General features: G+C 43.1%; 1 protein-coding gene across 4 annotated transcripts in view; it reads left to right on the top strand.

Moving 5' to 3' along the window:
• Ikzf3 (IKAROS family zinc finger 3) overlaps nt 1-22,338 on the top strand; it is a 91,053-nt gene extending 68,715 nt beyond the window's left edge. The window contains exons 1-3 of one of the 4 annotated variants that reach the window (XM_027923146.2): nt 4,207-4,361; nt 4,575-4,691; nt 15,982-22,338. In XM_027923146.2, the coding sequence (XP_027778947.1) occupies nt 4,607-4,691; nt 15,982-16,685 (789 nt within the window). In that variant the 5' untranslated portion in view covers nt 4,207-4,361; nt 4,575-4,606 and the 3' untranslated portion in view covers nt 16,686-22,338. The other 3 variants (XM_027923144.2, XM_027923145.2, XM_027923143.3) reach the window with 3 other exon arrangements.
• Nucleotides 22,339-25,872: the final 3,534 nt, after the last annotated feature.

Raw genomic sequence — 25,872 nt, 5'->3', positions numbered from 1 at the left:
AGTTGTATTCATTTTCCTTACTCAAAAAGGCAACAGTTTTATGTAACATTTTTTGTCAGAACCTGCCTCAGCCTTTGATAGTAATCTCTTGTTAGACAATTCTTATTGCACAATAGCACCCCTTTGTTCCACTCTCTATGAGACTGACCACACCATAGAAGAGACAGGAAGCAATGCCTCTTATTTAAGCTCCATTTAACACTTAAAGACCTAATGATTGATTTTGAACAAAAACAAAAGTACAACACCGTTATATAGTTAAATCTCTAATCACTTTGATATAGAAATTGCATCATGGAAACAGTTAACTAACAACCAAACTATAAAAGCTTATGCAGTGAATAAAGGTAGTGATTTTTATGTCACATTTTACTATTTGTTTTTCAACGTGTCTTCAAAATCGCTTTGCAAATGAAAATTATTATATCCACTATATAGTAGGCAAGTGAGATAAAGGGAAATTGATCCAGAGTTGCTCTTCTACTCCTTCTGTGCGCATTTGAGAACCAAGTGTGCAAACTGTTCCTTGCTATCATCCCATATTCCCCACACCCACCATTTGCAACATTAAACCACCAAACACCACCCAGGAACGGATTTCCTATTTCGTCATTTAAACCCATTATCTTGTTCCCTTACTTTCTTGCCAAACTGATTTCCCTTCACTTACATTTCTAAGAGGTGATATGGTGAGATAGCAGGTCTAGACTGTATAAATAGTTGGGTCCTGAAGTTGGAGCAGAGGACCAAAAGCCAATAGCCCTCTTTTGTTTGTATTTTCAGTGCACTGTACTGCCCTGTGCAATCCCAAAGAGATGGTCCAGTCCAAAGTATTTCCTTGTGTTCTTAAAGGGTGCGCATGTGGTAGTTCTGTGAATCAGCTGTCCGACAATTTCAAGGCAAAAGACTTGACACTTAGGGAAAAAAATGATAGCACACCATATTCAGTTGAAAATGAGCTGTTGCCTAACTTGCCAGTTAGAAAATAGCTAACTTTGTGAAGGAACTGGATCCCCAGTGTGTATTCCAGTGTACATTGAGGGTTGGGATCTTAGAGGTGCTGTATTAAGTGATCAATTCAGAGAGAGGGTGCAAGTGAATTGGGTGGGGGGTCCTAGATTAGTTTCAGAGGATTTTTTTCAGAGTTGTGGAAATGGAGAAGTCTCTAACCATGCCTTAAATTATCTATCCACCCATGAACACTCTGGAATTTAATTTTCTTAAATGTCAGGCATTTGGTCACCAATTTACAGAGTAAGATTTATCTGGAAATGACTGTTAAGAGCAGCTTGGTGGGTAACCAGGAATATAAGGTGATGTTATCTCAGAAGGTTGCCATTTAGTGACATGCCCTAATTACTGTTATTTAGGTCAATGTGTCCACATTTCAGCACCCTCCCCAATGTAAAGGATGTTGATTACGTGTCCTCAGAAAGTTGCTTGTTATCATTGATAGTGACTCTGGTAAATGTAGGCAGTGACTGCTGAGAGGCAAATGGGGAGATGAGGCAGGCAGAATAATGCTTGGGGTAAGTCCTAGGCAGTGATCTGGCCAGGGGCCTATAAGAACAGTGGTACAGTGGGAGTGATGGGTGAACATTCCCAAAGTACTGATCTTCATTCTCATTTCATTTTTTATAACAAATACAGGGTAGCAAGCAGTTTTACTTGGATTTAATCCTCTTAGAATTGCTCAAACCAGAACGAAGGTTCCTAATCAAAGCACAAACTGAGGAGCTTCTCCTCTGCTTCTAAGGAGACATCTCTTTGTGACAACAGCAGGGACTTACTTCAAATTCCAGGCTTTGGCTTTCATCTTTCTGCTTTTGGGGCTTTGGGTACTGCCACATCTGGTGGTGGTTTGTGTGAAAGGAAATAGTATATATAATAGTTTCCTGTTTGGTCATTTAAACTTATCCCCAGGCCGGACAGAATTCAATCCACTTCACTCAATAGCAGTGTCCTGTGCCCAAGTGCTAAAGACCAACTAACTACTCTGCCACTAGTCCAGAAGCTAGCTGCCCAGGCCCCTTATTCTGACCCTTATTGTTTTCATTTACATACACAGTTGTTAATAGCATAGACTGGAGATTTATTTCTTTAGAGCCTGGAACTATTTTTGACAAGAAACTCACATAGCCCAGTTAAATATTGTCATTGCCACCAGTCTCTTCCTTTATTCTTTTTTGAGTCAGATTTCCTCTTATTCCTGAATTTAAAAACAAAACAAAACAAAGCACTGAGCTTTATAATGTCTTGTGTAATGACTGGCATGGAGTTAATTTTTTAAATATTTTTTTAGTTGTAGCTGGACACAATACCTCTATTTTATTTATTTATTTTTTTTTACATGGTACTGAGGAGTGAACTAGCGCCTCACACTTGCTAGGTGAGCGCTCCACCACTGAGCCACAACCCCAGCTCCTAGAGTTTATTTTTAATGCCAATAATAAAATGAACAATAATTTTTTTTCTAATTTTGTTTAGGTTCTTACTGTAGCCATGCTTGACAGTCTTGCCCTGAAGATCTTTCCCTGTAATTCACTGACTGTAAAGGGAGCCAGTGTTCTCTCTGGATACGTCCATTTGTAGTCCTGAATGTCTGATAGACCATGGAATTTGTGACATTATTTCTGTGTATCAAAATATCTTCCCTGACACAGATTAAAAATTAAAATAAAATAAAATAAAGGTATTGTGTCCATCTACAACTGAAAATCTCTTCACACTGCAAACACACTGTACTCTTCAACTACAGAACAGGCCCTGATGGTTCCTGAACCTCTCTATTTAGGCACAGGGTTGGGTAGGAGATTCCATTCTGCAGTCATCACTTGCTTTTTACTCTAGTCCCTTAAACTAATTTTAATATCTTCTTCTTTAGACACATTAGAGGTGTATGGATACTTCTTTTTAGTTTGGATTTCCTGAAATGCTTAGGTAAAACAGAGAGAAATGCTTACACTATCACAATACTTCAGTGTGTGGCAGAGGTGGGTGAGCTATGGCCTTCTGGCCAAATGCAGCCAGAAACCTGTTTTCATACAGGGATTTTGCATGTTTAAAGGGACATAGGGCAGAAACTCACCCAAGAATATAGGACAGAGATAATTTTTTAAAAAATAATTTTTAGTTGTAAATGGATTTTTTATTCTATTTATTTATTTATTTATATACACTGCTAAGGACTGAACTAAGGGCCTCACACATGCCAGGCAAGTGCTCTACCACTGAGCCACAACTCCAGCCCTGACAAAGACAATTTTTAAAATATCTACTATCTGGCTTTTAATTGCAATAGTTTGCTACTCTTTGGCTCAGGCTAGACTCATGTGCAAAAGTTTTAAGCTTTATATTTAAAGATGCTAGTATCTCTGAACCTTACACATGAGGTCTTCTTGGGTAATCCTGCTGTACCAAGGTAAATTATATTTATTCCAATTTAGTTTTAGTAAATTAGATATAGGTACTACTTATATACTCTTCTGGTGGTATGTAATTCTGGATGCATTTTAAAATCATCTGGGAAGCTTTGAAAATGCTGTTGCCTAGACCTCTCTTCCAGAGCACCTGATCGTGTTAATCTGGGGAGGGGTCGACATAGATATTTCTTACCCGTGCTTCAGGTGATCATGCTGTGCAGCCAGAGCTGGAAATGCAGGCCTGTATCATTCAAATGTCTATTTATGTATGGGCAATTATCCCTCATTCTTAGCAGTTTTTATTTACATTTTTTCATTAGAAATATAATAGAAATTCATGGGCTGGGGCTGTGGCTCAAGTGGTAGCGCGCTCGCCTGTCATGCGTGCGGCCCGGGTTCGATCCTCAGCACCACATACAAACAAAGATGTTGTGTCCGCCGAGAACTAAAAAAATAAATAAATATTTAAAAAAAAAAAAAAAAAGAAATTCATTATAGAAAATTTTCTTGAATTTCATTAAAGCAGTGGGGCTCAGGGAAATTTTAACTTGAGACAGTTTTGAAATGGGAAGAGCATATGAAACAGATCATGCAGAGCCCAGAGAAATAGAATTTGAAAGAAACTGAGAGGAGAATGCTGAGAAAAAAAGAGAAAAAAAAAACACTCAGAATTTCAATATACAAATCACTGAGTAGATTTCTTGCTATCTGGGTGAGTGTGTCTATTTTCAAAAGTGCTGTTAACATAAACAGAGCAGTAAATCTGGGGCACCATTTTTTTTTCAAAGTTGTTAAGAAGAATTATATCAGTGTGCAGGTGTCACACGCAGTTACTCAGAATCAGAAAGAAGACTGATGGGGGTTAGAAGATCTCCATCTATCTTTTTGTAACCAACCACATCCAGGCTGTTTCTTCAATACTTCCTCTTGCTAATGAAGGTACTGGTTGGGGATGGGTAGGGCTTTCCCATCTCAGCATAAGACTGCAAAATTTGAATGTGCCCTGGTGGCGGCCTCACTGACCACGCCAAGTACCCCCGGCAGAAATCTGAGCGGTAATAACAGGTAACAACAGACCATAGACACCAGCTGATTTTGTTTTCTTCCCATTTACCAGCGTGTTCTTTTCCCTCTTATTTTTCTCCAAACCAGCAAGTGCGGAGGCAAGACACATCAAAGCAGAGATGGGAAGTGAAAGAGCTCTCGTTCTGGACAGATTAGCAAGCAATGTGGCAAAACGAAAAAGCTCAATGCCTCAGAAATTCATTGGTAAGAATACAAATCTTTTTCCTGCTGCTGTTAGCAGATAGTTTGAATGAGATAACATATAGATGCTTACTAACACAGGCCCTTCTAATTTAACCTCTGTTAAAACAAGGTACTTATTTTCCATTGTACACTTTTATTTGGTGTGATTCATTTGGATGGCTCTAGAAAATAGAATAAAAGATATTAACTGAAGAATCTTATCAACAGAAGATGGGAGCATTTGGTATCCAGTTTCCTAAATGGAGGTGGTGTTTAAAATGCTATTCCTTCCTCTTCACTCTGAATGACATATGTTGCATGAGTTTATGCAACTTACACCAGCAAGATGTTCAAGATAGCATTTTTGTAATTACATGTTATAAGTTGGTTCTGCTTGCATGCTCAAACTTTGTTCATTCTCTGAAACATATTGTCATATTTTCTTGAATTTGAGAATTGGTCTTAAGGGAAAATGACTGGGCAACATAGATTTAAATAACATGGCTTGATTTAATCACTTGTCTTACTGAAATTAATTTTTATGCCATTGGTTTTCACATTGTCAAAAACTACAGCAGAATGAAACAACTGAGAAATATTTATGTTCATTAAAGTGTTAGAACTTCCAAATGGCAGGGATATTTTGCTGGACTCTTCCAGATGTTTCTGTATACATGATATTTAAAATAGATATGTAGTTGGGAAGTAGATGGATGAACTGAATATATCAGTTTTGTTACAAATTGAAAATTGGTGATATTGAATAAAAATAGTTATCACACGAAAATAGACCTTCTTCAACACAAAAATATTCTAGAAACCTGACAATATCTTCTCCAAAGCTGCTTGCTGCTGTTGATTTCCTACTTCAGTCCTTTCACGTTTATTCTTTTCAGTAACTTTTATGGAGACAAGGGCCTGCCTGGTTTTTCAATCTGACTAAATTTTTACAAGCATTTTATGTGAATTGTAGAGTATACTGAAAGAACCCATATATTTCAAAATTACCTGACTTGGTGTTGCTGCTTATTTTATTTTTATTAATTAAAAGGTTTTGTACAATTTTAATCACTTTGAAATAAATTGCCATATTAAAGTTGGTATATTCCAGGGCTGGGGTTGTGACTCAGTGGTAGAGTGCTTGCCTAGCGTATGTGAGACACTGGATTTGATTCTCAGCACTGCACAAAAATAAATAAAAATAAATGTCTACTGAAAACCAAAACATATTTTTTAAAAAAATTTGGTGTATTCCAGTTTAGGGAGACTCCCTCCTCCTTACTGCTTTCTCTCCCCTTGGTGAGAAATGTCAGAGGAAATTCTGTTGTGAGTTTAAGTCATTGTCTTAAATCATTGCTTGTTTGTCTTTTGACCTTATGTGAGGAGTTTCCAACTGCCATATAAAAGAAAGCTTGAATTGTTTTTCTACGGCATGAGTGTATTTTAATTTGGGGAAAGTTTTTAATTCCAGTAATGGCTGAAGCTGGTATGGAGAGGGACTTGGGGGAGAAGTAAGCAAGGAAACCCCATGTAAAGCATCTTAATTTTAATCCAGTTTTGGCCAATGCCTGTTGATCCAAGAGAACTAAAATATTAGAGAGGGCACCTAGTTCTCATAGCTGCCCTAAATGTATAGTTGAGCTAAAGCCCTACTTACTAAAATAAAAGTTGCTTTGGTATTTTCTTTTTAAAATTTTTTTATTAGTTGTAGGTGGACAGCAGGCCTTTATTTATTTTTATGTGGTGCTAAGGATCGAACCCAGTGCCTCACACATGCCAGGTGAGCGCTCTGCCACTGAACTACAGCTTCAGCCTGCTTTGGTATTTTCATGGGTTAAAAAACACAGCTTGTTTCCTGTGTGGGGTCCACAGGGTTCTGCTCGTCATCTCAGGGATCCATCCCGTTTGTTTCTCACCATTTGACAGCAGCATTTTTGCTCCTTCACCTCCAGTCTCACAGGAGATGCTGCTGACTCTGAAGGTGCTGATTTCTACTCGGTGCTAGAATCAGAAACTGAGTAAAGTGAGCTGTTGATTTCAGCTTAGGTGACAAGTTCAGGGCTTCAGGTCCCAGAATAACTGGGGACGTTGTTGGTTGGTTGGTAAATTCTGATACAGCTCAATCAGAAAAGCCAGATTAGAAGTCAGAAGACCCAAGCTCCATTCTAGACCTATCATTTCTTAACTGTATGTTTAGACAAATCACATAACCTTGCTGTTCACTCATCTGTGAAATGGAAAGACCGAATAGGTAATGAAATGATCATGAAGGCCTCTCTCATCTACAAGTCTGTGGCATGACTTAGAGAAGAAATCTAAGACAACATTTAGGAATACCACTTTGTATTATAGGGCCTGTGTATGACCTCAGGTAATTTCTTTCCTATATAGACGGGGGTTCATGTCATGAACCATATCTCATGTTTGAAGGTGTTTTGTTGGGATTTTGTTGTTGTTGTTGTTGTTGTGTTTTTCACGGTATTGGAGATTGAACCCAGGGCCTCAAGCATGCTAGGTAAATGCTCTATCCCAGAGCTATACTCCCAGCCTTTAAAGTTTGAAAAGAAAAATTTAGGAAGATATTATTTAATCTGAGAATCTAAAAAAAGAAAAGAAAAACAGTAGTACTAACTCACCATTCATATATTTTACTCAGGGCACCCAGGTATCTCTTATTTGTTTGCTCTTATGTCCTTTATTCATCAGACTCCTGTCAGATACATGGTGTTCTTGTTCCTGAGCACTGTTCTAATCTTCTAGCATTAATTTATATCCTAAACTATTGTTTGAGAGATTTTTTTTTCTGGAGAACCCCCTGAATCATTTAATTGAAATAGCCTTTGTGACAAAAAATAGTGATGTCACAGGAAGGGAAAAGAACATTATCTGTGGCACTATGCAGTGTCAGAGATGAAGTGACATAGAACACGTGGGACTAATCTTTCCCCTCTTCCCTCTCCTACATTTCCTCTCCAAGGCACCATTTTCTGAAAATGCTCAGCTGCCAGGGAAATGGCAATGGGGGAGGTGTGAAGCCAGAATGAGTCACCCCTTTTAATCCTTGCTGACGGCTGCACTGCTCTCAGACCAGCCTCGGCTTCCTTGACCTGTTGAACTATGAGGGTAAAGGTGAAATTATACCACCAGGTCAGCCTGCAACTTTCCCAGCAGGCTAGAGATGATTACCAGTAGGTAGCATTTTTTATCTATTAAGAGATGATCTGAAGAAGAGCGACCTATTAGATTAAGTCTTAAGTATGTTTGGAAACATGAAAACTCTGTTATTAACAGGTAAGAGTAAAATCAAATTGCCCAACCAAGAGAAAATTAAAACTTAAAAAAAAATCCTCAAGAAATCTTGTATCACTTTGTGTCTAATAGGAAATACATTGACACACATCCTTCAGAAAACAGCATCTTTATGGCATCAGAACAGTTTAGTTCTTTTGAAAGGACACCAGGAGCTTACTTTTAGCCTCCTAACCCTTCCAGGAGATTGCCTTTCTCTCACTGTTGTTGTCCTATTATGAATTTGCTTGGCTAGACTCCAAATTAGGCCAATCTTAAGTACTTGGCTCAAAATGGAGGCCAGATTTCTATCCTGGAGGGAAGAGGAAAATGACTACATGTCTGCATTTCCTTCTTTCTTGTTTTCATTCTTTCCCCCCAAACAGATATATGATTCAGACTACAGGTACTACCACAGCATCTCCTTATTTTAAAAAGTTTTATGTATTAGTTTATTAAATTTTTCATGTTGAAAAGAGCATGGATAAAGCTCTCCCTCAGCCATGGTAAATGTGTTTGTTAGTGAGGTTTTGACACTTTAGCAAACACCACTGATTCTCCCTGCGAAGTGACTAATGAGAAATTACTTGCTTTGGTTAGCAGAGCAACAGGAAGCAGTTTTAATACCTGTGTCTAAAAGCAGAACCCCCTTCCACTCCTTCCCCAAAAGCTTGATGTCCATAGTTCCATAAGCATTACAGTATCATCGCCATTTAGAAGTATTAGGAACCTGCTGTTTGACCCAGGAGGGAAGGGGGACCAAAGAGTTGGGGAGACACAGCTGATGGTAGCATAGCAGGGCCAAACCTGAGTCTATGAGATGTCATATCCGCAGCCTTCCTTGAGGGATCACAGAGCATTGCATGTTGTGTGCCAGTGGGGGCCTTAGTGAGCCAACTAGAAGACCCCTAGAAGATGGCAGTTGATCTGTCCTGACAGTGTGTCTGCTTGAGAAAAGGACTATCTTCTCCAGTGACTCTGTCAGGAAAGATGACATCCAACTAACTCGTGGTATCTTATGGAGGACAGTGACTTCTACAGCCACAAAATGTGGTCCCCAGCTCAGGTCTCTTCACTGCCACCCTCACAGGTTTTCTGTTCTTGTTCCTCCTCCTGCTGCTGTTTGTTCTGTTCTCCTCCTGGAAGAGTGTTAGTAATTTTAGTCTCATTTCTGTTGAGACCAGAACTATCACCACTGTTGGATATTCCATTTCTTTTTACCTGACTTTTTTCTTATTTATTTATTTATTTATTTTTGACATGTGCTTGCAGTAACAATAAGTGAGAACACATGTGGGAAATTATATGCAGTAACAGCAAACACATTAAAGTGACTTGAGAAACTTTAAACACTTAAAGAAAACCTAAGGGCTTGGGGTGTAGCTCAGTGGTAGGGTGCTTGCCTAGCATGTGTGAGGCCCTGGGTTCAATCTCTAGTACTGAAAAAAAAAGAAAAGAAAAGAAAACCTGAGTATTTCCCATTACCTCATCATGGTGACTGTATTGGACTTGTGTTATTTTTCTGAAGGCCAAGTCATTTTACCTCCTTCTTTAAAAATAACTCTCAATGCTCCAACAGTGAAATAAAATCCAACCCGCTGGGTCAGGCCTTCCACAAACTGTCTGAGCCTCCCACAATCTGTCTACAGTTTACCTTTTCTAATTTCATCATTTCAGCTAACTGCTAGGTCTTTGCTTTAGCCACAGGGACATATCCCACTTCTCTGTACTCTTTTCCCTTCTTCTTCTTCCTCCTTTTCTCCTCCTCCTCCTCCTCCTCTCTTCCTCTTCCTCCTCCCTGGGGGCTGTCTAGCACTGAGCTACACTCCTAGCCCCTTTTTTAATTTTTTTTTTAAATTTTGAGACAGGGTCCTGCTAAATTGCTGAGGTTGACCTCACACTTGTAATCCCCTGGCCTTAGCATTCAAAGTCGCTGGGATTACAGGTGTGTGCCACTGCGCCCTGCTTCTTTTCCCACTTGTGCCTATTAGTTCTTTCAAGGCTCTTGGTCTAGATGTCCTGCCTGGAAGCTGCCCTTAAAAGTACACATTGTTAGGCATGGGGATGTGGCTCTGTGGAAGAGTACTTGCCTGGCATGTGTGAGACACTGGGTTTGATCCCCAACACATACACACACACACACACACACACACACAAGTATACATTGTCAAGCTGGGTATGGTAGCACTTGCCTGTAATCCCAGTGACTTGGGAGGATAAGGCAGGAGGAGAAACTATCTCCAAATAAAAATAAAAATGGGTCGGTATGTAAAGTATTTCTGAGTTCAATCCCTGGTACCAAAAAAAAAAAAAAATGCATTGTCCACACCCACCCACCACTGGTCCTCTGCCCACTCCTGTGCTGTTCTCTTCTTACCATACAAAGACAGTCTCCAGCACCATCACCACCACTGCCTCTGATTACAAAGCATAAAGAAAAGAATAGATTTATATTTGCTTCATGTTGTATGTAGTGTATTTGAAAAGCAGTCCATAGTTTTCTCCCTCCACTGTCTTGGCCACCTTCTTCTTTTTTCTATCATTTGGCTAGCATTAGGGATGCTGTCTTGAAATGAAATTGTGTAAATGCTGCTACTGAATTGCAGTTATGTTTGTATTCCTCAAAGCACCAACATGGTGCTAAGCAAATAATAACAGCAACAACAATAATAATAGGTCTGTCCGTTTTTGAGTGCTTAGTGTATGCCAGGCATTCCATTAAGCATTTGATGGACATCACAACTCTATGCATCAAGGAACACTTTGAATGTATGCACTGGTCCATGTGGGGAAAAAATACAGTTGCTGCCAGTAACCCCCCTCTCCTGCTGCTGTGGGAACCACCCCAGCAGAGCATCTGAAGTTACTGCCAGTGATGTGACTGGGCCTCATGGGCAAGGTAGCTGTAGGGAAACAGGAGTTAATACTGCAACACGTGCTAAGACGTGAACTCTTGGATTGCATCCCAGTTCTCTATTCACCAAAACTGGGCAGCCTTGAAAAGTGAATCAACCTGTTCATGCCTTTGGTTCTTCATCTGATTAAAAGACAATAATCCACAGATTAAAAGGTATCAACCCCTAAAGGGGGATAAAATGAAAGTACAGAGAATCTAGTACAGCACTGTGTATACAGTAAGACCTTAATTAAAAGTAGCTATTGTTGGGGCTGAGGATATAGCTTAGTCAGTAGAGTGCTTGCCTCACATTCACAAGGCCGTGGGTTCAATCCTCAGTACCACCAAAAAAAAAAAAAAGAAAAAAAAACATAGCTATGTTATTGTATTCATTAAGGTACCCTATTGGGTACCGTGAAGCCTAAGGGCCAGAAGTAAATGGATTAGGTAGTAGAACTTGACCATCAACTCTGAATACAGAAGTCTGAATCCACATGCTCAGTCTGATTCTCCGTTTCTAAGATGGCAGTTAGAAGCCAACAACCATATGCCCTCACTACATTGCATCAATTCATGCCTGGGGATTACTCAGTTTAGAGTTACCAAAGCCTGGATACAGAGCTTGACACCTTTAGAAAGAATCACCAGGGGCCAGGCATGGTGGCACATGGCTATAAATCCCAGCAACTAGGAAGACTGAGGCAGGAGGATTGCAAGTTTGAGTCCACTGTGGGCAACTTAGCAAGATCCTGTCTCAAAAGAAAAAAAATTAAAAGGGCTGGAGCACTTACCTAGCATGTGCTAGGTCCTGTGCTTAATCTCCAGTACTAAAGAAAAAAAAAAAAGAATCATGGGGAGGAAATGGCCCAACCAGGCAGCCTGAGTTTCTATACTTAGGACTCACTGTTACCCTTTGTATTTTCATTGGAAGAAAACCTCTATTCAGCCTGAAGCTGGTATCATGAATCATTCAAAGGTGTGGTGTGATTTTGACTAGAAGCTGGACTAGAGGCTCTGAGCAGCTTTGGAAGCAGTTATACTCTTGTGGTTTGACTAACCTTTTTTATGAGTGTGTTACTAAAGAAACGTGAGCTGTTGGCTTTTCAATTACTGTAGCTTACCCCTTCAGAGTTTCATACACATTGAGTCATCATGTCTACAGGTGACTGATAATCATCTGCACTGCTCAAGTTACGGTAACTCGTAGATGAGGGGATCCGATGATTGCAAGCTGCACGTGAAGATCTGAGCCCTCCCCTCTTAACAATGAACAATGGTCTGCATTAACCACAGAACTCAGTCATATATTTCCACTCATCCAGGGGGTTATTTTCCTCTTAATGTTTTGCCTCTTGCAGCTTCAGCACTCATCTCGTGTTCTGATATATGCCGCGGGTGGTATAGATTGTGAAATTGTAGGCCTGGGTAAAAAAAAAGCAGACTCCTGGGAGAAAGGATGAAAATAGTTTGTGATACGCCCCACCCGGGAAACTTTCTGGAGCCTCTCTGTTAGGTGGGAAAAAAAAGAGAGATTCAAGAGGAATCCTGGTATTTAGGGACTTTGGCAGAGCAGGCCACACTGGGAAATCATCAAAACTCTGAAAAGCTAAGAAACCAAAGTTCATCACTCTTGTGTCACTTTCAAGAGAATGAACGTTTGTGACTTCAGCTGGCTTTTGTGCTTGCAGTGTCTTTCTTCCAGTCAGCCTCAACAAAGGTACATCCAATCTGGGACTTGAAAATAGGAACCATTGTTTACTTTGGCAAAGGCATAATTTTCTCTCGCTTCTCATTGAGTTGTCAGGGTAGGGTACTTTTCTTCACATATTTTTTTTTCCCTCTTAGGTTTTTGTCTGGAAATTATCAGCTTGGCCTTAAGGTAGTGGGGATACAGGACAGATCCATTTGGTTCGAGTAGGTCTTTTAGCTGGCCTTTCTGGCTTCAATTTCTGGTCCATCTCTCACATTGCCCTATCAATGACCGTAGCCTCTCTCCCTCAAGGGCACGCAGCCATTTGTTGTTTGTTCACATCCACACCCTATGGTTGGTCACCCAGAACCCTATGGTTGGTCACCAGAACACCGGTCATTTGGTCCCGCCATATTTTGTTTTGTTGTTATTTTTCAATGTTTCCCAAAATATACAATATGGGGCTGGGGATGTGGCTCAAGCAGTAGCACGCTAGCCTGGCATGCGTGGGGCACTGGGTTCGATCCTCAGCACCACATAAAAATAAAATTAAGATGTTGTTCCCACCAAAAACTAAAAAAGAAATATTTAAAAAATCTCTCTCTCTCTCTCAAAAAAAAAAAAAAAAATATATATATATATATACACACACACACACAATGTAAACTGACAAGAAGCTCACAGGGCATTTTAAAACCTTGATTGAGAAAATAATTCTCTTTTTAGATTTCTTTCAATCTCCAAGGAGATTGTTTATACCAAGGAGAATATTTAGATTTAATTAGATCCTATTTGTCTTTAATACTAATCTCTCACTTGGTACTTTCTGGGTTTTTGCTTTTTGTTTTGGCTTTTTTAAAAAGCCAAGAATTGAACCCAGGGGTATTTTATCACTGAGCCACATCCCAGCCCTTTTAATTTTTTATGTAGAGACAGGGCCTTGCTAAGTTGCTGAGGCTGGCTTTGAACTCTTGATCCTTGTGCCTCAGCCTCCCAAGGTGCTGGCATTACAGGCAGGCACCAATGCACAGAGCCAGTAATCTCTGTTTTTTTTTAATATTTATTTTTTGTTGTTGTTGTAGTTGAACACAATATCTCCATTTCACTTTTTTTTATATGTGATGCTGAGGATCGAACTCAGGGTCCCGCACGTGCAAGGCAAGCGCTCTACCACTGAGCCACAACCCCAACCCAATCTCTGTTTTTAACCAAGAGAAAGGATCTTAGTGTCCAAGTATTCATAGTATCTAATCAAAATTTAATAAATTGCTCTTACATTGTCTTTGTTTTTCACAGTTACACCTGCTATTTTCAGCAAAGATTCTAGTTTTCCATTTGTTAGTAATATAAAGTTCCCTTTAATTTTTTTTTTTTTACATTTTACTTATTTATTTATTTACTTAGAGTGGGTACTAGGGATTGAACTCAGGGGCACTTGACCACTGAGCCACATCCCAAGCCCTATTTTTGATTTTTAAATTTAGAGACAGGGTCTCACTGAGTTGCTTTATGCCTCGACTTTGCTGAGGCTGGCTTTGAACTCCGTCCGATCCTCCTGCCTCAGCCTCCCAAGCCACTGGGATTACAGGCATGCGCCACTGTGCCCAGCCCTTTACATTTTTTATAATAGAAAAAAGAAAGAAAAAACAAACTGTTTCAAACTTAAGGAAAAGGAAAAAAATATTTAAAACCCTGGCATTTACCAAGTGTCTTTTGTGTGCCAGTTGCTGTTCTCAGCACTTTCCAGTGATCCCAACAAGGTAGTTATGATCACTGTGTCCATTTCACACAAGATCATGTAAATAATAACTGATGGAGTTGGAATCAAACAGTCCATGCTACTCTGTGCAGTGTGTGAGGGGGAAGTGCAGTTTGAGAGATACTTTATTTTGCACTTCTTGCCATATCTTTAGCCAGACTCTCTCACTTTTCCCTCAGAGTGTCCTGAACAGTGCCACCATCCTGCCTTCATTTCTGCTGTCCCCCAACTAGTATGTCCTCCCTTATCCCTCAGATAATCTAAATTCTACCAGTTCATCAAGACCCTTCTCAAAATTCAGATTTTCCAAGAATGCTTTCCCTCCCCCAAGTACTTTGGAAATTCTTACTGTCTTGACTTCACCTGTATGTTGCCTTTTAATCCTTGTTACAGAAGACATGTTACTCCTGTGCTTAAATGCCTTAACTGTGGCGTTTAGAATAAAATCAAATGTCTCCTAGAGCAAAGCAGCCCTTTCACAACTTTTTATCCTGTAATTTGTCTCCAATTTCATATATACATGTCTCATTTCTCTCCCACTACATTGGAAATGCCTCAAGAAAAGAAACTGTTTCTCCTGATCTTTTTGTTTTCTTCTGGTGTTACTTTCTTTCTTTCATTACTTAAGCCTTTTCTGTGTAATGACAAATTTTGGAACATCAACATGCCTAGAAATGGTACAGAAGAGAAGGAGAGGGCTCAGCAAATCTCTCTAGAACCCAACGTCAGCCAAGTGGCCTGAGCCCACCCCCTCTCATCCTCCATGCTCTCTCTTTCCTCTCCAGGCCACTTGTACTATCACATCCTCCTCTGCTACACACACAGTCCCTGCCTTCTCCGTGACCAGAGAGCCTCTCTCTGTTTTCTAACACACAACACCCACATGCCCTGCGGGCAACTCACTCCATTTTTCAGAATTTCTCAGCAGTTTGACATGATTAGAAGTGGGAGAGGGTGACCACAACAAATAAATGTCTTCAGCTAAGTGTGAGATAGGTCCTAACGATCCCATGTGTATCTAGGATACATCTTTCAAGTAAAGAAGAACAGCACATTTTAGTAAAGAGAGAAAGATGTGGTTCACTCCTTAAGAAGGCTTTTGTAGGACTGCCTGCATCTGAAGCTCTTTTACTTCAATCTGAGTCCAGTGGGTGGCTGGTGAATTAGGGAGTAGGAAGTTGGAGTCTTGGGGGCTATTTTCTCTGTCTCTGTAGATATTTTTAAAGCTACTGCAGCTGATCACTGAGCATCCCCTAACATTACAAACAGAAAAATAAGATAAATGAGAGTCTGGGAGTTGGGGGCACCTTACAACTTCACACAATGGAAGTTGAGCAGCCAAGCCCCTGCTCAATGGTCGCTCTCTCCCCTCTAAGCCTGTCATGGTGTCTTCACCCTCTTTTCCTCCTTTTCTTTCCAGTGGGCATTCCTCAGGATGCAGCCTCTGCCTGGTGACATCTCTGCCTCCTCCCTTTGCTCGCTGAGTTTATTTTGACTGTCCAAATGTGTAACTGGCAAACAGCATCCCTTGAGACTTCCACTCTCTGTGGAAACAAGCCACCAGGGCTGGGTGTTCTTGAACAAACCTTTTCTCGTTTTTTGAGGACTCTGGAAAATAATGTCATCCCTGTCTGCCTTGGCTACATGCCCTTTGTAAGCCTCCTTTCCTTTGTTCCAGGTGAGAAGCGCCACTGTTTTGATGTCAATTATAATTCCAGCTACATGTATGAGAAGGAGAATGAGATGATACAGACCCGGATGATGGATCAAGCCATCAACAATGCTATCAGCTATCTTGGGGCTGAAGCCCTGCGCCCCTTAGTCCAGACACCACCTGCCCCCACCTCTGAGATGGTTCCAGTTATCAGCAGCATGTACCCCATAGCCCTCACCCGGGCTGAGATGCCAAATGGTGCCCCCCAAGAGTTGGAAAAGAAGAACATCCACCTGCCAGAGAAGAATCTGCCTTCTGAAAGAGGCCTCTCCCCCAACAATAGTGGCCATGACTCTACGGACACTGACAGCAACCATGAAGAACGCCAGAATCACATCTATCAACAAAATCACATGGTCCTTCCCCGGGCCCGCAGTGGGATGCCACTGCTGAAGGAGGTCCCCCGCTCTTATGAACTCCTCAAGCCCCCTCCCATCTGCCCAAGAGACTCCATCAAAGTGATCAACAAAGAAGGGGAGGTGATGGATGTGTTTCGGTGTGACCATTGCCGCGTCCTCTTCCTGGATTATGTGATGTTCACCATTCACATGGGTTGCCATGGCTTCCGTGACCCTTTTGAGTGTAACATGTGTGGATATCGAAGCCATGATCGATATGAGTTCTCGTCTCATATAGCGAGAGGAGAACACAGAGCCATGTTGAAATGAACATCAGTACAGAGATTGCACTAAGGATTCAATCTCATTTTTAAAAACTGATAACCCTACCCTAACAGGTTGCTCTCAGATCCACACTCCTTTCCACACCATTTTTAGTACGGTCATGTTTCACATGGATAGTCAGAGAAACCCTGTCTTCATTCAGACAGTGTCTGCAAATCTTCTTTTTACTTTTGTGAAACCTTTGTTTTACCATCAGTTGAATTTTAAGGAATTTAAAAGCCAAAGAAGTATTTTGTCATCATATTTTGCAGCAATAGAACAGGCCATCCGTTGAAGTCTGTTGCCAGTCAGAACAGTCCCTCAATTGTGCTGCAATAGATTCTTTCTGAGATATATCAGTCATATATTGAAAAGCCTTTTAATCCTTTGCCATGAAGAGGAAGAACTGACCAGCTGGCCTTGCCCTTCTGCTCTTAACACAAGACTGAAGGGTTAGGATATAATCTCCCCATCTCAAGTTATAGTCCAAGAGTAAGGAAAAGAACTGTTACCAGTAACTAAAGGCCCTGATCTCAGAGCATCAGACACATCTCCTATCACATAAGCAAATGGTCATTTGTTGACACTTTTGCTTCTTCCCTTTCTCCTCTCGTCACCAGTGAAAAGCTGAGCCACTTTAGGCTAATCTAGTTGTCTACTGGAGAAATTCTGTACCAAAAGAACTGATGGTTTTAAATATAAACATCATTTAAACTCCAGAAAGTTGTCCACTGAGGATGATGGCATCCATTTCCATTGATCAAGATTGGTGCAGCAGGGTCTGAAGTGAAATGGTTTAGCGCACCAACAGGGAAAAGAACCCAGCAGCTACCTAAAAGTTCATTTCCCTTCATGGAGCATTAGAGGACAGACCCAAAGCAAACTTGAAAATGATTTTTTTTTCCACACACCACAAAAACAAGGATCCAAAACATAAGGCTTGGCCTCCTCCTCCCCTCAGGAGGGGAGTCAGTGATGGACGCCATGCTGGTTATTTAGTTCAGAGCTGAACTTGGAGATGGGGTGAGCCGGGGCACCTCTACTGACAGTTTCTCCTTGATCAGGCAGGTGTAGACTGTCTTTTCCCCCATTTTAAATGGAGCCGCTGGTATTCCATGAAAATCCCTGAAAGTCTAATATAGCTTCTCCAGATTTATCAGTCATCTTTGTTGTGATTACTGGTCATCCAGCTATCGAAGAGAAGTGCTATGATAATTTGTAATACCAGCAGTGGACCAGGGGTCACCAAACCTGTTTACTAAACCCTGTATTTGCCACTAATTAGTTTGTAACTTTGAACAAATCATTTAACTCTTAAAACAAAGTTTTTTCAACCATAAAATAAGTTGGATTTAGATCTTCTCAATGGTCCCTTCCAGCTTAATTTATACATTATTATGCAGTAATCACAAATTATTCTTTAAACTTCTTAATATATGGGTATTAAGTAGAAAAGTCTGTATATGAAAATGTGTTTCAGATTTCTTGGGTATGAAAATGTTAGTGCATTAACTTTTTCCTTAAACCACCCCAGTTGTGAATGTGAAGAAATGGTGAGGAGAAACAAAAAACAGGAGAGTATTTTGATCTTGCCCAAAGTGTATACACAAATTGGCACCTGCAGCTTCTTGCCAAAGCCTTTCTTTCTTTCTTTTTTTTCTTTTTCTTTTTTAAGAACTTGTGTTAGGGAAAATAAATTCTGCTTCCAGGGACAACTTCATGGAGCCTATTTACAAATTAAGAGCCAGCTTTATGAACATTTCTACCAGAGCCAAGAATTCCGAATTCCTGGTAGATTAGCGTTTTAATTTCTAAAGGGCTTATGCATTCGGCTCTAACTCAACTCATTTATGTGCTGCCAGTAATTAAAATGTTCCACCTCAGACTGCACAAATGGCTTATCCTTCTTTGTAGCATGGCGTCTGTCTCAGGGGGAAAAAAGGGGTGGTTATGAAATTCCATGGCAACATTCCCAATACGTTTGAGCTTTCCGCTAAAGGGCTAGGTGTATTTTGGTGTGTAGTCTTCAGTACATTACTGTATTTCTGCAACACTCGGCTCCAAGCTCTGCCAGATCACATACACCCATTGTGAAAGAGGAGCTGCTTATTATATGCTTGAAATATCACACATCCTGTTGACTCTTTGGGGGACAAGAGAAGAGAATTGGGAAGCAGGGACTAGAGGAAAGAAAGCTGAGGAAGGAAAGTATTCCCACCAAATGACTGTTAAGTCCTGCTGAAGAGACCAACTTTTGCATCTCAAGATGGTAAACTAAGGCCCATTCTACCAGCCTGGGGTCTCTACAGGTCTGACCCTCCTTTGTCCTATGACTAATGGACTCACTGAATGACTTGTATTCTTCTGAGTGGGGTGACACAAAGCCTGTACCTCCAAGGTAGCATCCTGAGCCTCAGTGGGTTCCCATTGACTCCAGAGAAAATGTGTATGTGGAGCTGCATGTTCTTAAGTCTTGAAGGTGAAACCAGTAGTATGCAGTGGTTACCACCACCCACGGAAACACTTCCTTCTTCACAAGCACTCCTTTTACTAACACCACCCTCACTGGGGTGAGGCTGAGGGGAGACGCCTGGAGAGAAGGGTCAGGATTGCTTCCACCGCTGTTGGGCAGTGAAGTCCTGGAGGCAGTTTCAGGAAGCACATCGGGTTTCTTAAGTAGAGGCCCTGAGCATGAGCTTTAGTCTCTGTCCTTCCTTTCCTACTAGTCTCCTGTAGGTAGGCTCCCACCCCATATTAAGGAGGCCACAATCTGGGGACCAGCCACACCAACAAAAAGCTCCCTTTGCAGCCAAGGTGCAGAGTTGAGGTGAGGATCGAAAGAACAGAACCGGATCTCCAAATGCTAACACAATTTGAAGTGTTGCACAGGCCCTTCCTCCTGGCAGAGAACTAAACAGAAGTGTCTCTCCCATCACCCTTCGCCACCACCACCAGAGGAGAGAAAAGTACCGATAAATCCACCCGTCTGTAGATACCTTAAGTCACTCTTCCAAGAAGTCATTGAGTGGCACTGATAAGCCAGCTAATCTTAGCTTTGCTATCCATTCTGAGCTGTTCCTGACTCAGCTTCTGACTTTACCAATGACAAAATTTCTTACCTTATAAATGGAGCACTTACCATTTTTCTAGGCCTATATTCACAGGATCCCAGAAAGAAAATGACCTCAAATTTCTTTTGCAAAGGAAAATGTTTGAAAACACAAAAATCTTAACTAATTGAAACACCGTATTATTAACTGTTTTCCAAGTAGCATCTGTATGGCTATTCTCTTCCCTCCTCTGCTTCTTTGTCCCCTCTGTTGAAGATGAGATTTAAAGGTTTTAGGGGAAAAGCAGTTCTTTTGGCCTGGGATATAGCACAGTGGTACACCACTTGCCTAGCAAGGTGCTGGGTTCCATCCCCAGCACAAAAATAGACAAAGCAAGCATATTTCTGAGACATATCTCAGAGCAGGCAGTAAGACCATCATGACAATGTTTCTCTGAAGGCCTAACTTTAAGCTGCACTCTACTGAGAGAAGGCATATGGATCTCTAGTAGAGCTTTGGAAATTCAGGGACACTTAAGATTTGTGAAAGAGCTTGGACATCTTTGAGGACTCAAAGACTCAGAATGAGGACTTGTGAGCTCAAGAAAAGAAAGGGGAGTGGTGAAAATTCTCTCCTAAAAAAAATAGCATCAATAGCAGAAAAAGATAAGCACTATGAGTGATATCTCTTATCCCTCAAAGAACTGAAAACTATTCTTATGTTCATACAGAAAGTATAGTTCTGGAAATCTCTATAGACATAAGTAGGATGAGCAGAATGACTTGGGATTTAAGTGCCTAAAATGAGGACAAAGTCTAGACCTGAAACTAAAGGCTAGACCACTCTAGGAAATGGACTGTTTTGTAAGGTCACAGGATGGAATGGTCCCGAGTAGGAACAATGAACCGGGGGTTGAGTACTCCTGGCTCTAAGGACTGTGGACTTAGAATTCTGAGTCTAGAAGTTTTATTTCCAGAACTTGTGTGAGCTCAGAAAGTAACAAAAGCTGTAGATAGTCTGTACCCAGCCGTGCTATCAATAACAGGTTTTTGCACTTTGAAGAAATTTGATGCAAGTTCCCTCTGAATATTATAATAATGGACTATCTTATACATTGACATTGATTATGTTGTTATTTGAAATTGGAAATTAATGTTTTAATTAAAAATGTAAGGACACCACAATATCTACCTTTCAGAAGTGTTGTGAGGTTGATGTAATTTTGTCTATGGGTTAGTTCTACTTGTTTGTTTTGTTTTATTTTGTTTGGGACAGAGGGGTGGGGATGGGTTATGTTGGATGATTGTAAATTTTCTGCTATATATACTAAGTCTGGATTTAAAGACATGAAAAATATCCCAAGACCCTACTAGAGCCATAATAGTAATCTCATTGCAAATGAAGGTAACTGATGTGTAACAGTTTCCTTCACATTGTTCTAGTGCATCAGAGTAGAGACTATGCTGAACCTTGGAACCAGTGTCAGTTAACCACATGCTATGGATGCTTCATGGTGATGCACCCAGGAAACTAGAATAGCTTTGCTCCCTCACTGTCTTTGAGCTTCAACTCCATTGACCCCACTCCAGGAAGCCTGGAGAGTGGCCCCACAGTGCCAGCTGCCTCTTTCCGAGCCCTTGCAATACATCCACAGGGCCTGTTTCATATTCTGAATTAAGTGTGGTTTTGCTGCTTTCCCTTCTGAAGAGACTGAGAACACACATTTTAACATGCTAGGAAAATGGGGCAGCCTTAAAAATGACTGATCCCATTGCTAATGACTCATTTTTAAAAGGACTTTTCCAGGTTAGCAGACAAGGCCCTACGTGGTGGGCCAGCTTCTGTGGGTTCACAGAAACCAAAGTACTGTGGGTTGCAAAGAATTAGCAGGTCATTTAAAAAGTAGACATGTCTTCACCCAGACTGTGGTTTTGCATGCTCAGGTTCTCAGTCTATGAGCTTTGGGGAAGGATCATTTTGGCTACTGGAAAAACCGTAGCTTATTTTAAATGTCTGGTTGCCAAAGCCACCACACGTGTGGTCTGTGCATGACCCTGGTCTGCAGAATGACGAGGAAGGAACACAGGAGGTTTGGGGCTCAGAGTGGCCTTACCGCCAGGAGCACGGCCGGGAGCCCTTGCATAGCAGTTTCCACTTGGCTTGTGCTCACAGCCTCTCCCTCCCATCTTTATTTCTCAGAAATTCCCCCTACCCAGTAGAAGCTTTTTTCCCTTCCTCTGGAGTTTTTCCCAGAATCCAACCATTTGGAGCACTGTAAAGTGCCCCCTCCTCTGTAAAGACTGTCCACAGGGGCTGGGGTCGTGGCTCAGTGGTAGAGTGCTTGCCTAGCATGCATGAGGCACTGGGTTTGATCCTCAGCACCACATAAAAATGAAAAATAAAGATATTGTTTCCACCTAAAACTAAAAAATAAATATTAAAAAAAGGACTGTCCAAAGCCTGCTTTGAGCTAGCCATGCTGATCTCAGCAGAACATGAGTGCAACATCGCGTATGAAACAGCCCTGCTGTGCTGTCAATGTTTCTTTACCGTGTTCAATTTTTACACTGAAAAAATAAAAAAAAAAATTCTGGTGTGTTTAAAATTAATCCTGGTGCATGCCTGTCATTTGTGGGTGCTGCTGTCAGAAAATGGAAGGGTTTCATTCTGCCCCAAGGAATATTTTTTTAATTTAGCCCCTCTGGCTATTTCTCTCTTCCCTTTTTTTTTTTTTTTTTGGCCCTAATGGGGATCAAACACAGGGTCTCACACATGCTAGGCAAAAGCTCTAACTACTGAGTTATACCATGAGCCCTCCTCTGGCTATTTCTTAAAGTCCAGGTATCAAGATGAATGGGATTATCACGGAAATAAACCATCTCCCCTGAGGACTTGCTAAAACTGCACTTGGTGTCCTGCTCTGGCACTAGACCCCATGGTAGAGTTCTGGTTCTACTGGTCCTTAGCTGGGGAAGGGAACTCAAGGAGGCTGGGGGCCCTGAACTTGGCAGGATCAATGCACTGAAAGCACAGTGTCTTTCTGTGCTACTTGATGCCCCTCCTGTTCTCCCTCAACAGAGCGTCTTCCTAACACTAGCCAAGTCCTGGCCTTTTCATCTGTTAGATCTCATAACATTTCCACATTGGGAAATTCAATTTGCAGTCATTAAACTCAGCCACATTAAATACAGTCTATAAGCCAGGGATGGTGTGCATGCCTGAAGTCCCAGCTCCCTGGGAGGCTGAAGCAGGAGGATTGCTTGAGCCCAGGAGTTCAGATCAGCCTGGGCAACATGTGAGAAGAACCTGTCTCAAAAAATGATAAGTCTATAGGTACTTGGAGGACCAAACCTAAGGTGTTGAGAGAAAATTCCTGGGAGAGTGGCATAAGATCAGGCTCTCTTCCTGTCTTGTTCTCTTAGACAATATTTAAGAAGGGTTTGAGAGATGATCCTGCCTTCTGCCCAGCCTCATCTAAACTATCCCCACCCCGCTTGCCCTCATCTGTAGAAGAGGCAGAAGAATGACCTTTTGGAGCTTGGGACCTTCTGGAGTTTGGGATCAGTAAGCCAGGTTGGTGGCAGCATGCCCTGGCTCTGCGTGCAGTACCATCTCCCTCCCTTCTGCTTTGAGGAACTCCAGCAGGTTTTCCCTCCCCACTCCACACCAAGGACAGGGAGAGGGGAATGGCAGAGCAGCCTGCCTTTGTATTTTAACATTAAATAATTCAAATCGGCCTCTCCCTTGCTGATTGTCAGCCTCAGAGAGAATGGTAAGTGGACTTCCCCAGCCCCACTCCCTTCCCCAGGCAAAAGCAGCTCAGGGAGAAAAGGAAGACAGGGAGGCCTTGATCCCTTTTGCCAAGGAACAGGGGAGAGACCCTGCTTCCTTCCAGCCTGAGGAGAGTTTTCTTTCCTAATTCTTGGGAACCAGTTTGTTGCTTTAGGAGGTGGTGAGCCGCCTGGCAGGGGAAGCCACCCCACACCTGCAGCCTCCTTCTCCTCCACCCCCATCCCTCAACACCCCAGGTCACTCATGCTGCCAGGGCCAAACCTCCACCTGCAGGCAACTGCCACCCAAAGACAGGCAGGGGAAAGGACCAAGCTCCCTACCCTTTTCCCTATTTCTTAGAATCCAAGGTCTGAGGAAGAGTGGAGGCCAGAGCTCTGGAAAGACCAGAGCTTGGAACTTTCTGGAGTTTGTGGATGGCCCAGGCCAGAAGTTCTAGCTGTGGAGCATTCCCAGGTCAGACAGTTGTTTGCATAAAAGCCAAAAGCCACTGCACCTGGGGTGGGGAGGCCCTCTGGGGAGGTACTCCCTGACTTGGGGCAGAGGGGAAGGAAGGTGTCATGGAAAGTCCCTGAAGGACATGGGGTGTTGAGTTTGCTGTGGTTTTGTTTTTAACTCTATCTTGACCTGTGAAGTAGGCAGCTGTCTCCCTGCCCCCAAAATAACAGACCTTCCCCCAGAATAACATGCACATACCCAAGGAGAGAGCACTGCAGTGGAAAGAATGGAGGTTAGAGGGCCTGTGGGTGATGTAACCTGCCCCCCTGCTCTGGGAGTGAGGGGGCAGGAAGCCCCAGAACAGCCCTTTCCCATCACCTCACCTCCCTTCTCAGCCCCCCAGCCCCTAGGGCCAGAAGAGCTGCCTAGTCAAATAAACCACAGCCCTGGGGTGGCTGGTGGATGGGAACCAGGGGGGTAGGTGCCACCTCCTCCCCCAGGCTTGTCCTGCCACTAGCACAATTCCAATCCCACCCCCACTGGAATTACATTCTCAGCCTCCCCACACAGACTCCTGGGGAGGGGTAAATACAGAGTGAATCCACCAACACTCTGAAGTCCCCAGCAATATAGCCTGTTGCAGGCTCCTGTGAGTACCTGAGCTACTGGGTTCCAATCTCAGCCTTGCTGCTCTCTGGTTGCCCAGAACACTTTGCTTTTCCTCTTTGGGCATCCTGGTAGTCAGAGGTCTTTTAAAGACCTTTCAGGTGGGACTCTAAACTCAGCCTCAACCTCATTGCTCTCCCTGGCTCCAGAACTTCCTGCGAACTCCAGAAATCAGACCAAAGCGCCTGAGGATTTGTTCCCTCTCCCTTCTCTGCCCACCAGCCTCAGAACCTGGGAAACAGGTGCCGCGATGTTGCTGGTGGTGGCGGCCTGTGATTTTCTGAAGAGGTCACTTTCTCAACTGTACTATGAAATTTCAATCCTGGCCTAGGGGTGGGGGACAGAGAGGTATCAGGCTCCTGTCCCCTCACCTGTGGAATTGTAGGAAGCTCTGCAGAGTCCAGCACCCTTTCCAGGATTCTTTTGATTCCCCGTGGACCAGACGCAGATTCCCGGGTTGGGGGTCTGGGAGAGGAAAGCACAGCGGGGCGAAGAGGGGAAGGGGTGCGACGCGAGGTGGGAGCAGAGGGGGTGTGAGGGGCGGGGCAGCTGCACTTCTGAGAAACAGCTCGGGCGTCTCAGCAGCCCGCAGCCTAACCCCCGGCCTGCGGCTTCACAGCTCGCTCCTGCTGACGCCCACGCTGCTCAGGGCCTCTCCGGGGGTCTGCAGCCCCGGCGGGGGCGGCGGCTGCGAGGGAGGAGCGGCAGCTGGGGGGGGGGGACAGCGCGGCGGAACCCAGGGGCGTGGAAAACCGAGGAAGGCGTGGGTCGCGTGACATCCCGGGGGTTCCGAGCGCTGGACCTGGCCTGCCTGCGTGTCCCCCCGCTGCCCCTGGCCAGGTACTCTCCATCACCACCGGAGCGGGATCCAGAAGTGAAACCACTCGAGGTCACAGCCCAGCGCCGCTGCTGCGCCCCGCCCCGCCCTTCCTGCAGCAGGGCAGGATCTCCCGGCGCTCCGGCGAGTGCAGGGGAGGAAACGGGGGAGGGGAAGGGGAAGTGACCCGCGGGCAGCCGCTGCAAAGCGCGGCCTCTCCTGGGGGGTGCCCGCTCCTAACCACCACCGGGAACCTCGGGAGGCCGGCCCCAGCGCCCGGAGCGGAGGACGCCGCGCCCGCACTTCACCACACGGCCGCTGGGTGTCACTGCAGCCGCGCGGCTGGGCCAGCTCCGGAGCCGTCGAGGGCTGGGCGCGGGGAGCTGCCTGGCGAGGCTGGGGGTGGTGCCACACTTCCCCCCACCACCTGGTG

The sequence above is a fragment of the Marmota flaviventris genome, chromosome 17 (assembly GCF_047511675.1).
Source record: "Marmota flaviventris isolate mMarFla1 chromosome 17, mMarFla1.hap1, whole genome shotgun sequence".
Taxonomy (NCBI): Eukaryota; Metazoa; Chordata; class Mammalia; order Rodentia; family Sciuridae; genus Marmota; species Marmota flaviventris.
The sequence above is the reverse complement of the archived record's forward strand: the minus strand, read 5'-3'. Positions and strand labels throughout refer to the sequence as shown.